This window comes from Halichoerus grypus, chromosome 7 (assembly GCF_964656455.1).
Source record: "Halichoerus grypus chromosome 7, mHalGry1.hap1.1, whole genome shotgun sequence".
Lineage (NCBI taxonomy): Eukaryota > Metazoa > Chordata > Mammalia > Carnivora > Phocidae > Halichoerus > Halichoerus grypus.
In genome coordinates this window covers 52,135,596-52,149,481 of record NC_135718.1, presented here as the reverse complement: position 1 = coordinate 52,149,481, position 13,886 = coordinate 52,135,596, and the positions used below count along the sequence as shown (strand labels likewise).

The following is a 13,886-nucleotide window of genomic DNA, read 5'->3' as shown; positions in this document are numbered from 1 at the left end:
ATACCATAACCACTTACCCCACAGGGGAAATGAAAAGGGGGACCCTTCTGGACATGCACAAAGATTTTGAGATTGTATAAGTTTCAGGTTCTGCCATAAACTCTGGAAAGGAAAGAATCATGATGATCTACTATGTTTTTCCTTGCAGCCACACCCCTCTATTTGAATATCATGTAAAATTCTAAACTCCAAATTTTAAAAAGGATAAAAGACTCAACTTTATACTATCCAAGTTATGTCAATGGTTAAATTAGTTGAGAATATTTTGGTACAGCCTAATAGGACTTCAAGACTAAGAAAGGTTAACCAAAAGGCCACACACATATGCTCATATCCCATAGATAAGCAAAACAAAGAAGTTCAACTCAAGTAGATGATATTTGCATTAGACATAGGGATACAGCTTCTTCACGTGAGGGCTGTTTATTACTAGCTAAAATTTCCAGTGAACATATTAGAAATCTAATTTCCTGGTTTAAATAGTCCAGCATAATGGATTTACTCTTCTCTGATACTGGCCATGACTATAGGACAATGAAGAACCTTCTATTCCAATTATCTACAAAAAAAAAAAGGATTGGACTGATAATGAACAATGAGTAATTTCCCATATTACTTTACTCCCTGTGCTTAAGCTTCAATACCCAATAGAGGAACAGCTACTTAAAAATATATTGAGGTATTTATTCTCTGAACTCTCAAGTATCCCCCCAATTAACAGGTGGGTTATCAACAGAACACAGATTTTCCTGCCCCTTTCAAACATTCTTACTGCTCTACAAATACAGACTTACATTACACAACACCTTATACACAAAAACCTATTTCCTCCCCACCTACCCTCAGCATTACCAACATTCCTGGCTTTGATGCCTTGTACTAGCATTCTTAAAAGAAAAATCACTAATTGAGAAGATTTGTTGAATTTAATCAATGAAGCATTCTTCTTTGCCTATAACAAAAAACACTCTGTCCTACATCTTGGCAAACTGCAAAGCCTCTAGTACAATCCCTGGAAGGAGAACGAAATCTTTGTGGCATACTAAGTACAGAGGACGGATTTCCTCCCCTGGACAGAGATAAATAAATAAGCCAACACCAAAGTAAAATCATACCCTGGGGGCTGGGGGCAAAAGGGCAGATTCAATATGAATAATAAATAAGAGCTCTAGGCTATAGGCATGACAACAGTTCAGGTTAGGAAATATCTTTTAGTAACACTAGATGGGAATAAATTTGTATATTCAGAAGGAACAGGGCAATAAGCATACAAATCGCTTCTGTTTGCTAAATCAGTGTTGAAAGGCATTGCGGTTCACAGTAAGAAGAAAGACACACTGACACAAATTCTTTTTAATGAAAGCCATCATTAATAATTTGCATGCAAGATTTGAAGGCTGAAATTACTTTAGGAACTTAGTATCAAGTAACATTAAAAAAAAAACAGTACATTTTACAGAACCAAAAGAAATGGATTAGCCTAAATATTGTGTATAAACCACCAAAAAGCAATTATAAGCTCTGGATACAACATATACTACGGTACCTGGTGATGGTCACAAGGCACAAAAATACTGACAAACATTCGGAGAGCAGAAGAAAAAGCAAAAATATTATATAAAAGTTGTTCACATAAGACCAACAGTAAAGGCATTTTAAGGGTTGATGCAAGGTAAATAAAAAGTAGAGAAAAAGCAGGGATACGTATCTTCTAGACAGACTCAGAAGCGCAAATCCTTCATCCAAAACATTAGATTACGGGAAAGTTGGCTAGCTTCTGATTCATCTAGGAACATGTTTATGTCTCTTTTTGTTCTTAATACTGGGTTCTAGAGCTAAACAGTTATGTACCAACATAAAGAATTCTCACTTCATAGAATCGGCAAGTTCTTATAGAGTACTTCAAATTCAAGAATTTTGGAGTTCCCTATTTTGAAAAAAATTTATGATATAAGAATTTTACATTTCAAACTTAGCACTAAAGAATGCAAATAGGACACGAAGTACCAGCAAAAAGGAATTCTTATTTGCGTCACCAAACATTCCTCTAATTTTTAAATAGGCAGAGAGAAAAAAATGGGATTTAAATATATAGAATTACACCCACACTGGGACACCACAAAGTTAACATGTAACTTAATTGTAGGATACCAAATAACTGCTTTGTTTGACAGAATCCCAGGCTTTTGACTCTTCAGCAGATCTTCCCACCATCAACTCCTCAGGACCCCCACTACACACATACATCTCACCCTTCCCTAACTAAATGAGGCATAAAACCCAAGATTAAGCAGACCTACTGAAAAAAAAAGTATAAAACCAGAAGTCATAATGAAAATCTGAAGTAGAACAAGAGTGAGAGAGAGCATAAAAGACAAAAAGAAAAAAGAGAAGAAAAAGGCAAGTACCCAAGACTTTATAACTAAAATCCAAGAACTACTTAAAGAATATATGAACCCAGAGAAGTTAAGTGTTTATATTATGGTGCATGCACCTTAAGGAATACCAACAGGGAGGAAATGCTGAGCCACCTTCCCAAAAACTCATTCAGCCATGCTAAATACTATTAAGTGAAACAATCATGGGTCTAGATAGAGGTAATATTTTTAAAACTTCCTTAGGAAGATATATTTCTGGGGGGGGGAAGAGAAGATATGTTTCTGAATTGGAGTTCTGAAAGGACTGGATTTGGTTTGGTTTAAAAGGGATGTGTTGTTTTGTTTACTGTTGTTTGTTTTGGGTGCCAAGGGATCCAGGCAAAGTGAGTAACATCTGCAATGTCTAAGAGGTAGGCATAGAGAGTGTACCATCTGCTATCATAGCTGATGGAGAGTGCCTGAGGAAGGAAAGGAAGGGAAAAGAAAGTATGAAATTAGTTTTTTAAATGCCTATAATCATACATTTTTAAGTAATTCTTCAAGGTTATACAAGGAGGGAGTAACTTCAAAATAGCACTCCAGCATATTCTTAGGTTAGAACAAATGAAGTAGGATGATACTAGAGATGGAGAGGCAATTCAGGGGTCTGAAAAAAAAGTATTCTTTTTACTATAAGTGGACGGAAAGACTTATTTCTAGAAATACATTGACCAGAGAGGAGGCATAAAGAGAAATGACAATTTCTGTGATGAATTCAGGCAATTTCCAGCTTTCCTCTTTACACTTCAGTGTGCTTTCTAAAATGACTGCAGTACGTTTATTTTGTTGTTGTTAAGATTTTATTTTAAGTTATCTCTACACCCAGTGTGGGGCTTGAACTTAGAACCCTGAGATCAAGAGTTGCACTGACTGAGCCAGCCAGGCACCCCTGTAGTACATTTAATAAAAATCATCATTTATATTAAAAACAAGCATGATGTACATATTTAGCCAAAGAATAATAAAGAAATGCCCATGTGTCCACCACCCAATTTAAGAAATGGAAAAATTAGGGGCACCTGGGTGGCTCAGTCAGTTAAGCGTCTGCCTTCGGCTCAGGTCATGATCCCAGGGTCCCGGGATTGAGTCCCACATTGGGCTCCCTGCTCAGCAAAGAGCCTACTTCTCCCTCTCTCTCTGCCACTCCCTCTGCTTGTGCTCTCTCTTTTTCTCTCCCTCTCAAATAAACAAATAAAATCTTTTAAAAATTAAAAAAAAAGAAATGGAAAAACTATCAATGAGTGTGAAACTCCCCAGTTGATTATAATCTCCCCCCCTCCACTTTCCAGAGATAACCACTGTCCTGAATTTTATGAAAATCATTCCCTTTTCTCTATAGTTTTATCACATACCTGTATCCCTGAACAACATGTTGTTTAGTTTTGCCCATTTTTACTTTGTATATAAATGGAATCAGTTTATATAGTCCTCTATGACTTGCTTCTTTCAGTCAGTATAATATTTTTGTGATTAATCCAAGCTGATATATAGAGCTAAAGGCTATTCATTTTCACTGCTATATAGTGTCTTACTTGAGGAACAAACTGTAATTTTTATATATATTCTACTATAATTGGAATGGGCTGTTTCCATTTTCTATAATCACAAAAAAATACTACTTTGAACATTCTCGAATATAGCTTCTGATATGTATATACAAGGAAGTTCTCTACAACATGTATCTAGGAGTGGAATTACTGAGTGGTAGGGTATATGCTACTTTAATTTTACCTGAAAAATGTAATAACAAACTATTTCCCTAACTAGTAGTATCAATTTATATTCCAACCAGCAACTGTATATAAATTCTTATTATTCCACCTTTCAGGTAACAATCTTAACTGATTTTTAAATTTCTACTAATCTGAAGAGTATTGGTTTAGTTTACATTTCTTGGATTACGTAGGAGGGTAAGAATCTTTCGTATGCTTAAAGGTCTTTTGGGTTTCCTGTTCTGAGAAATGCCTGTTTATGTCTTTTACCCATTTTTCCACTAACTCAATTATCCTTTACTTATTCTTTATAGAAATTCTTCTCTGAAGTTCTATGCTGAGTACCAATACTTTGTTAGTTATATAATATATTGCAGATATTTCCTCCCAGTGTGTGGCCTTGTGTCTTTACCCTCTTCTGGAGTCTTCTGATGAACAGAGGTTTTTGAATTTTCTGTAGTAAAATGTTATCAATTTTTTTAACTTTGTGTTTTTCTTGTCTTATTTAATAAATCCCATCTATCCCTGAGGTCATGATATTCTTTAATATTTTCTTCTAAAACTTTAAAAAAGTCCTTTCATGTTTTAGTCTTTAACTCAGCTGAAATTCATACTTTTGGTAATAATATGAGGTAGGGTTCTAATTTCCTTTTTCTTTCTATATGGATAACCAATTATCTAATCACCATTTATTGAAAAGTTCACTTTCTCCTTTGATTCACAGGGCAAGTAGTAAGTTTCTATATGTCTATTTCTGAACTCTTAACTTTGATCCATTGATTTATTAGTCATACTGTGTTGATACCACATTGTCTTAATTACTATAGTTTTATAACTGATGTGGTTTTATATCTAATAAAGTACGGTAGTCATTAGTACTTTTGCTAAGTATCTCTGGTTCAATCCTCTCCCAAGGATTTTGATAGGATCACACTTCTGGGCCTGCTTGGGATTCACTGGAGCCATATGATTTTATTTCTGGTCAGTGAGCTCTGAGCAGAAGTGACCTGTTGAACATTCAAATGTCCGCTCTGACTTGGCCACTAGTAATAGTCAACTTGGTTGTAGCTTTGGCACCTGAGTTCTTGAGTGACTACAATCAGTAGGGTTTTCCTACTAACCTGTAGTCGACAAGTAATGGGAATGCAAAATAAATATTTTGTATATTTATCACTGAGATTTTAACTTGTTACCAAAGCATAACTTAGTCTACTCTGACTGATACACAAGGCAAGTCTCTCATTTTGTTATTATTCTTCAAGAATGTCCTGTCTATCCTTCCCTATTTGTCATAAGAAGTTCAGAATTGAATTTACTCAACTTCCAGGACAAACCTGCTGGTCAGAATACACATTAGCATCACCACATTGGAAAACATATGGAAATATTGGAAAGCAGTTGGCAATATAAAAAAAAAATTGTAAATATACATATCCTATGATCCAGTAATTCCATTCCTGGGCATATATGCAAAAAAAATGTGTATACATATATAGATATATACAAGAATGTTCTTGGCAATATTGTTCATAAAAAATTAAAAACTGGAAATAATCCAAATGACTACCAGCAATAAAATAAACAAACTGGTTTATTTACACAATGAAATACCATATAATAAAGAAGATGAACAAAGTCAACCTACACATAACAATATGATCTTATAAACATATTGCTGCACTAAAGAAGACACACACACACACACACACACACACACACACACACACACACACACAAAATGATTCCACTTACAGGACACCTGAGTGGCACAGTCAGTTAAGTGACTGACTCTTGGTTTCAGCTCAAGTCGTGATCTCAGAGTCGTGAGATGGAGCCCTGAGTCGGGCTCTGTGTTCAGTGCAGAGTCTGCTTAAGACTCTCTCTCCCTTTGCCCCTCCCCTTTGTTCCTGCCCTCTGCGCTGTTGCACTCCCTCTATCTCTCTAAAATAAATAAGTAAATCTTTTAAGAACAGGTAATTTTTAAATTAGATAGTTTAAGAATGGATACATAGGTAGTAAAACTACCAGATAAAACAAAGAAGTGATTACCACAAACATTAGAAAAGTGGCTACTTCTGGGAGAAAGAAGGAGATGTGACTGAGAAAGAAGGGAGGGTGAATGTTTATGGTACTGGCAGTATTCTATTTTCACCTAAAGACTTGTTATAAGGATGTTCACTTTGTAATTATTCATTATACTGGATCTCTGTGGGGATTTTATATAAATGTCATATCTTTTTTGTTAGATTTATTCATATCTACTTTATATACTTTGTTACTGTTACAAAAACTCTTTCTAACTTGCATTTTCTATTAGTTGCTAGTATATAGAAATACAATTGAATGTTATACCTTCATCTTACAGGCAACAACCTGCTAAATCCTCTTATTGATTCTACTGATATATCAGTAGATACTTTGAGATTTTTTTTTAATAGCCAATCATATCATCTGCAAATAATAACTTTGCTTCTTTCTTTCTAATCTTTATCTGTCCTTTTGTCTTATTATACTGGACTAGAATCTAGCTCAATGATGAATCATATTATTTCATATTCTATAAAAATATTTTTAGGGGCACCTGGGTGGCTCAGTTGGTTAAGCATCCGACTCTTGATTTTGGCTCAGGTCATGATCTCAGGGTTGTGAGATCAAGTCTTGGTCAGGCTTCCTGCTGGGCATAGGAGACTGCTTAAGATTCTCTCCCTCCCTCTCCCTCTGCCCCGCGCCCCACCTCTGCTCTCTCTCTCTAAAAAAAAAAAAAAAAAAAAAAAAATTAAAGTAGGAAACAAAAAAGAGATATTCCAGGTGCTGATGGTCCATCCCAGATTTACTCTTCCAAACACTCAATATCCCTTCTCTTCTCCCAGAAAATAAAGTCCTCCTGAATGAAGGAATATGGCCATTCTAACAATTTAAATTTCTCAACTATTAGAACCACGTTCAGCTCATCCATACAGTCAAATTAATCCATTTGCAATGTAAATCTATTTATAATTTTCAAATGAGGTATACAATAATGAAAAGAATGCAAGCTAGAGCTTAATTATTTAACACTTATATAGCACTGAGGGACTGAAAAGCACTTTAGGGAAAAACATCAAATTTTTAATATACTCCCAATGTAACAAAAGAAGCAGTGAAGGAAAATAAACCTAATTGATAGCTCAGACAATGATGTAATAAGGAAAGTACCAGAACTTCTCAGAATTATGAAGATCCAAAATACAGCCTTTGATTCCCCAAGCCGATTTACCTATCTGCCATAAGCAACTGCTTCTCTGAAAGAGTCCCAAGGTACATCCTCAGCCCTCATAAGTTGAAAAACATCTTCCTTTTTGTACTTGGGTATCTCAGAAGGTGTCCCATGAAGTCTCGTGGTTGGTTTTCTTCATCTATTTGGTTTCTATAATGATACTAATTTATATCACAATAATAATTTGTGCTTCTGGAAATTAAAACATAACAATGCTGGTACAGCCAGTTCATCAGAGTCCCACCTGGGTCAATGAAGAGGATGGCACAGTCCTGACTAATCAAAGCCATGTGAGGGGGTCATAGAAGTTCTGTCATCCCTTCCTGGTACAGATGAGAGTTTCTAGTTTCAGGAGATTCCTCTATCAGGGATTTCTCCAGGATTCAGTTTTCTCTAGCAAGTATCTTACTTCGGTTTTTTGTTTTAATGCCATGAACCAGACTTCCCTTGGATTTGTGGCCAGAGGACCACTATATTTCTTGTTTACCTAAAATTAGATACTTAATGTTAATCTGCCCTTCAGAAAATCAAGCCAAATACTCATGTGGATGGAATTCTGAGTGGGCATAGTCAGAAATGTTACAACTTGTAAAAGATTTGGTTTCATTAAAATTCATATTCAAACTCCCAATTAATCAATAACATATATTTTGCTAAAAGTTTCAATGCTTCTAAGGGGGAAAGAAAAAAGATGTCTGTGACCTAAGCGATAAAATGTTCAGAAGACTCGGTCATCTCTTTCTAAAGATATCTGCCCATCATGGACTTAAAACTCTGAAGTGATGCTGCTCAAAAAACTGTTCCAAATCAGTTGTTGCAAATAGCCAAAATAACTGGGAAATTCTCCTGGATTTTTTGTTACAGTTCTTACTCCAAGATGTAAAAACAATTAAATTAAACATATGATGACCACATCTAAGCATCCCTGTCACAAACCAAGAACTAAGACTTCTTGAGACTGAAAAATGACACCAGATGCTTATCAGAACTCATGCAGACTCATCCAGTCATAAATAATCTATTGTACATACAAACCAAGAAAACACAGAGAAGCTCCATGTTGGACAAGCAGATAAGGAATGGAGAATGGGCCTTTTATACAACCTAGTTCTTCTTCCTCTATTGCAGCATACTCTAAATGAATCCTCAGATTTCATTTTATTCAGAAATGAAAAATTTGGAAGTCAGACAATGGGGTCAAGAATGGATATAATGGGGGCACCTGGGTGGCTCAGTTGTTGGGCGTCTGCCTTTGGCTCAGGTCGTGATCCCAGGGTCCTGGGATCAAGCCCCGTCTCAGGCTCCCTGCTCCGCAGGAAGCCTGCTTCTCCCTCTCCCACTCCCCCTGCTTGTGTTCCTGCTCTCACTGTCTCTCTCTCTCTGTGAAATAAATAAATATATAAATAATCTTTATAAAAAGAGTGGGTATAATGAATCTATTAAATGTGGTAATGGAAAAATGTTAGTACTGGCTTTTCTCAATAGGAAGAGTTTGTTGTTAAATTTAGCTTTAACAGACAATAGTTAATTCCAATAAAAATACTTGGTTGTTTATTCTTTCAAAATAAAAATTTAGAATTAGCTCTTCAGGTAAATACCCAAAATCTAAGCACATTTGAATAATATCCTATCACATTAAATAGAGCTGTATGGGCAAAAAAGTTCAGAAAAACAGACTACCTAAGCCAAGTAACAATTCTTTGATGCAAGCAAAACTAATCATATTCATCTTCTGCACTAAGCCACAGGCAGATAATTAAGAAATTCTTTAGTATCACCCTGATTAGCCAAACTACCTCAATACTGATCATTTGGCAGCCTAAGGTAGTGAGAAAAGACAGATTTGAAGAACTTACCTTGAGAGCACAAAAGATGCAGGAATCGCCCATGCACTTGTGAGTTGTAAGCTGCCTAAAGCTACGTCGGAAGATGTCCAAGTGCCATAAAACCTGGCAAAAAACGGGGGAAATACTTCATTACTCTATAAAAAGCCTCCATGTGATCTTAGATTCAAAAATTCAAGCAAAAATAGGTAATGAATACAGAATATATCTTCATTCCCAAGAAAAAGTTCATTCTAGTATATTAAAACAAATGTCAAAAAGGGTGAGTTAGCTAACATGAGGGACAGATAACTATATTCTAAAAAATACATTAACTTCAAAATGAAGGAAGGTTACACAGAGAAAATAAGGTATAATATACAACAAATGTGATCCCGAAGGGTTAATTTATGGGTTAAAAGCTGTAGAATTAGGGTTTATTTTAATGATCCACACAAAAAATATTTTTTTTGGGGAACAAACTTTTTTTTTTGAAGTATAGTTGATACACATTACATTAGTTTCAGGTATATAACATAGGGATTCCACAAGTCTCTATGTTATGCTGTGCTTACCAACACAAGTGTAGCTGCCATCTGTCACATTCATCACTATTACATTACCACTGCCTATATTCCCTATGCTGTGCCTTTTATTCCCATGACTTTTTTTTTAAGGTTTTATTACTCTTTTAAGTAATCTCCACACCCAACCTAGGGCTTGAACTCACAACCCTGAGATCAAGAGTCACATGCTCTACCAACTGAGCCAGCCAAGTGCCCCTCCCCATGACTTATTCATTCCATAACTGGAAGCCTATATCTCCCACTCCCCTTCACCAGTTTGCCCACGCCCCCATCTCCCTCCCCTCTCACATCCATCAGTTTTTCTCCATATTTATAGGTCTGATTCTGCTTTTTGTTTATCACTTGTTTTGCTTTTTACATTCCACATATAAGTGAAATCATACGGTACTGAAAACTCATTTAGAAGTTTAAATTGTAGGGGCACCTGGGTGGCTCAGTCGTTAAATGTCTGCCTTCAGCTCAGGTCATGATCCCAGGGTCCTGGGATCGAGTCCGCCATCGGGCTCCCTGCTCAGCGTGGAGCCTGCTTCTCCCTCTCCAACTCCCCCTGCTTGTGTTCCCTCTCTCACTGTCTCTCTCTGTCAAATAAATAAATAAAATCTTATAAAAAAACAAAACTGCAGAATTCTTTAAAAAAAAAAAAAAAGAAGCTTGAATTGTAGTGTGGAATTTTGTCTTTGTTAGATTTCTCAATTTTTGGACCTTTCTGAGAGATTTGTGACCTTCTTTATGTCAACAGAATAAAAAAATTGTGATATCAACAGTGATAAATCATGTTCATAGTATGTAACCTAGATATGATGTGATGAGAAGGACACTTTATTTTTATGGTCTTCCTCTCAAAAACCCATAACACCAGTCTAATTATGAGAAAAATACCAAACAAATTCCAATAGTGGGACATCTCACAAAATACTTGACTAGTACTACTCCTCAAAATTGTTAAGATCATCAAAAACAAGGAAATTTTGAGAAACTGTCAGAGCCAAGAAAAGCCTAAGGAGACATGACAAGTAAATGTAACTGTGGTATCCTGGATGGGATCCTGGAACAGAAAAAGATATTAGGCAAAAACTGAGGAAATCTGAATATACTATGGACTTTTAGTTAAAAAAGAAATGGTATAATATATAGCATAATGCCTTAGGAAGCTCCCCTTCTAGAAAACATTTAAATGGCATCATATATGAAAAGGCACTGTACTTCTGGAGCTTCTTCTTACTTATGTGTCTTCAAAGTATATATTCCAAAAGTTCTTTGAAATACACTATACTCCCAAATAAGTAACACCTTTTTATAATAAACATAATGGTTTCGATACTTGTGGCCAACATAGCATTCATACCAAAAGTTAGAATATTAGTTCATACAAACAATTATTTCAACTTGTAACATGATTACAATCGGCACTCCAAAACCACCAATGACTCAGTCTTTAAGTATGGATTTAGAAGTGCATGTGTGCATGTGTGTGTGTGTGTGTGTAGTATGTGTTCCATATGGCACTGGAAACTAGGACAGAAAGTCATAAATATTATTGTTTCAATACAGATAGAACATACAGGAAAAAAACAGAATTATAAAAACAGGACTGTGGCCAGGAAGGAGGTAAACACACACACACACACACACACCTATGTCAACACCTTTTTTTTTCCTGCTTCTAAATTACAGAAGTATTATTAGTTTATGCAGTGTCACTCAAAAAACTCACATGCAGCATCTGGGGAAAAAAACCTAACAAACCCCACCCAAATGCATGAATTTGTGGTAGTAATGAGGGAATATAGTTAAACTCTTTCTCTAGGCTTAACAGCATAGGATTTTTTTTAATGTTTTCAAATAAAAATTTGAAAACTGAGAGTATAAAACTTTTTTTTAAGTAACCCAATGTGGGGCCTGAACTCACAACCCTGAGACCAAGAATCACACGCTCCACCGACTGAGCCAGCCAGGCACCCCGATTATGAAACTATTACATAAATAAGCTTGGTAAAATTCTTGTATTATAAATGAGGATCCTGAAATACTATCACCTGCATAAGGTCACAAGGCAAGTCTATAGACGCACTAAAACTAATTCATAGGTCCAGTGCTTTTCAAAAAAAAAAAAAAAAAGATCTATTTATTTATTTTAGAGAGAGAGAATGAGTGAGAGCAGAGGGGAAGGGGCAGAGGGAGAAGTAAAGAAAGTCCCAAGATGACTCCACACTACGCACAGAGCCCGACTCGGGCCTTGATCTCATGACCCTGAGATCTCAACCTGAGCTGAAACCAAGAGTCAGTTGCTCAACTAACTGAGCCACCCAGGCACCTTTTTTTTTTTTTTTTAAAGATTTATTTACTTATTTTAGAGAGAGTGTCCAGTGCTTTTTTTTTTTTTAAAGATTTTATTTATTTGACAGAGAGAGAGATAGCGAGAGCAGGAACACAAGCAGGGGGAGTGGGAGAGGGAGAAGCAGGCTTCCCGCCGAGCAGGGAGCCCGATGTGGGACTCGATCCCGGGACCCCGGGATCATGACCTGAGCCGAAGGCAGACACTTAACGACTGAGCCACCCAGGCGCCCTGTCCAGTGCTTTTTATACCAAATACATTGTCTTGTCTTTTCTTCTCTCATAGCAACTTCTTTTCTCATTACATCTGAAACAATAACACTAATATTTTACCCAAGCATAATTATCTTGGGTGGCAAATTTCATTTACTTTTACTCTGAGGAGCAGAAAAGAGAGGAAAGTAATTACTTGAAAGTTAGGCCAAAGGGGATGAACTTAACATTCTATGGGCATGACAATGCAAAGCAGGCAGGGAGACAAGAAGTTTTGGGATTCTGAGATCACTAATGTGGTAACCAACACCAAAAGGGAAAATCTAGAGTAGATAATCACACCTTGGGGGAATTACTTTCCACTACCTTTGTTCAAGCATATCTGACCAGACACTAATCATGAACCACTACAGGAGAGCTCAGAGGAAGGAGATGAAGAAATGGACAAAGACTGGACTCCATTCAGTGTATATGCTAAGAGCCTGAATGCTAAGAGCCTTCTAATGAAGACGAGAGTAATATACCTAAAAGTCTTTGACTTGTGGAAAGAACTTTGTTTTCTTTACTAGAGAAAAGAAAGTTGGTTGATACAACATTATGGTCTCAAAATGAAAAAAAAGGAAGCAAAAAGAAAGTCAATAAACAAGTATTAAGATCATCTAGTCCATGTACTTTCCCCTTCAGGCACAGTTATTATTTCTATTATCATTATTAATCTCTTTTTCCTATAAATGAGGTAATTGAGACTCAAAGAGATAAGTGACTTGCTAAGATCACACAGATAAACTTAAAAATAATCTCAGGCTGCTGACCTCAGAGACCATCAAGGATTATATTTAAACAAGTTATTGGAAACAGCATCAGTAACTAAAAGTCAAAGTTCACCAGAGGGAAAGAAATTGTTCTTACCTGCAGGGCACTGTTGAGGAAGCAGCTATTTTGTCCTGGCTCATTGCTGAGGCCTTTGCTGGGGGCTATGGAGGTTGAGCTTCGAGGTGCAAACATCCCCTGGACACTACCACGGCCCCCTGAAAAATAGTTTCTTTTCCAAGACATTATTGTTCACATTTAGCTTGAAAACTCAGAAAAGACTTTGTATCTTTTTGGGAGAGAGTTTCTGTCTGCTGAAGTCCTGACTTGTAAAAGAGAATCCAGAATTCAATGAATTTATGTTGAAATACTTTGAGTTTACAACCTTCCAAACATCATCTATGTAGCTCAAGGAACTCAGGTATCTTCTTAGATCCACATGACAGAGCCGTCCCCAACTTGCTCCAAACAATACCCAAAATTTAACATGGCACAGTACTAATACAGAGAAATCCTTAGGTATTCTGTCCTTCTATTTTTCTTGAATTGCCTCCATAAAATAGTGGTGAAGTGGCTGTAGTCCTCAACTCCAACAGAATCCAGGATTATGGTAGGATATATTCCTTAGACTTGTTGATGACGCTTCTTGTAGACTGAAGATTTTTTCCAACTGGAAGGAGAGGCAGACAGATAAGCAAGAATCCAATGCAACCCTCCTCGCCTTCTCTATTCCT

At 36.3% G+C, this 13,886-nt stretch overlaps 1 protein-coding gene across 20 annotated transcripts in view; it reads right to left on the bottom strand.

The window, feature by feature from the left end:
• USP54 (ubiquitin specific peptidase 54) overlaps nucleotides 1-13,886 on the bottom strand; it is a 121,369-nt gene that overhangs the window by 44,705 nt on the left and 62,778 nt on the right. For 18 of the 20 annotated variants that reach the window (XR_013449732.1, XM_036110297.2, XM_036110298.2 and 15 more), the window contains exons 2-3: nucleotides 13,252-13,822; nucleotides 9,242-9,334 (exon numbers count right to left, since the gene is read on the bottom strand). Coding sequence is in view for 17 of the 20 variants with exons in the window: in XM_036110297.2 (XP_035966190.1) it covers nucleotides 9,242-9,334; nucleotides 13,252-13,398 (240 nt within the window). In the remaining 3 variants the exon portion in view is untranslated. Of the gene's footprint in view, nucleotides 1-17; nucleotides 103-7,385; nucleotides 7,547-9,241; nucleotides 9,335-13,251; nucleotides 13,823-13,886 lie in introns of those variants that run through there. The other 2 variants (XM_078077570.1, XM_036110306.2) reach the window with 2 other exon arrangements.